This window comes from Penaeus monodon, chromosome 32 (genome assembly GCF_015228065.2).
Source record: "Penaeus monodon isolate SGIC_2016 chromosome 32, NSTDA_Pmon_1, whole genome shotgun sequence".
NCBI classification, from domain to species: Eukaryota; Metazoa; Arthropoda; class Malacostraca; order Decapoda; family Penaeidae; genus Penaeus; species Penaeus monodon.
In genome coordinates, this window is record NC_051417.1 from 3,113,773 (window position 1) to 3,114,836 (window position 1,064).

General features: G+C 46.7%; 1 protein-coding gene across 1 annotated transcript in view; it reads right to left on the reverse strand.

Annotated features, from left to right (window-relative positions):
- Positions 1–1,064, reverse strand: part of LOC119593290 (protein piccolo-like) — a gene marked incomplete in the record, with an annotated part of 25,022 nt that overhangs the window by 20,006 nt on the left and 3,952 nt on the right. Inside the window, 1 exon segment of the mRNA XM_037942219.1 lies at positions 9–1,064. Coding sequence (XP_037798147.1) covers positions 9–1,064 — 1,056 coding nt within the window.

The following is a 1,064-nucleotide window of genomic DNA, read 5'->3' on the forward strand; positions in this document are numbered from 1 at the left end:
GTTATTACCTTCGGTCCATACTGAGGGTGAGCTTGGACATCCTTCACAATGACGTAACACTCAAGCATGTAGAGACAGTTCCATTTGCACCGGTCTTCGGAATGCAATGCCACTTCCTTCTGGTTTTTAAAGCCATGAGCACAGTCACTACACCAGTACCTCATAGACTTAATATAATGGCTCCACTTAAAATCCTTGGCTCTTAACTTACGAGTTGACACAGGTCGTGGAAGCGTTTTTATGATCACTGAGTTCTCATTATGGAACACTTTACTGGTATGTGATTTCTTTGCTTTTTTACCCACCACCTGTCCCGAGGATGATGAAAGTTTGTCCCCACTGTCAGGCTCATTGCCTGATTCAGATGAGTTGACAGCCATCTGCTGTGCCTTGATGGTGGCAATGCACTGCTCTACATTGTCCTGTTCCTCCATTTGTGAGTCTGCCAAGATGATGGAGGATTTGACTAACATGTTGCCAAGCGGTCCATCCTCCTCACTCGACTTCTCAGCTCTTATTGCTTGGATTTGTTCCTCTAGCTCTGTCTGACGAAGTTGCTCCTGCAGGTGGCGGTGCCGGCGCTCCTGCCGCTCTCTCACGAGCCTAGCCTGTTTTACACGCTTAGGACCTATAAAGATTCCCTCCCGGCTTTGACTTTTACGGCGTCGTTTTGCTGGTCTAAGCTGGACAAATGTTGGAGATCCATCTTCACTGTTTATTTCACTATCTGAGGAATCACAGGACTGAGAATTACCTTTCACTGCTGAGGGATGAGTGGGCAGAACCCCATAGCCATTAACAGACCCATTTTCATGGACTGTTATAGTGCACTTGTAGTCATCTAGATCATCAATTTGGCTGTACTGCTTAGCTGCCAATGTTTTGCTCTTGGGTCCAATCTTATACACAGGTTTCTTTGGGACTGAATTTGTTGGGGGCCGAGCAGTTCCCTTTGACTTGCTTTGGTAATCCATGTGATTGTCTACAGCAGCAAGTTTTTCCTTTTGGAAATCAGGATCCTCTGCATTTGCCCGTTCGGTCGGCGGATAATGCCCAAGCTGCTC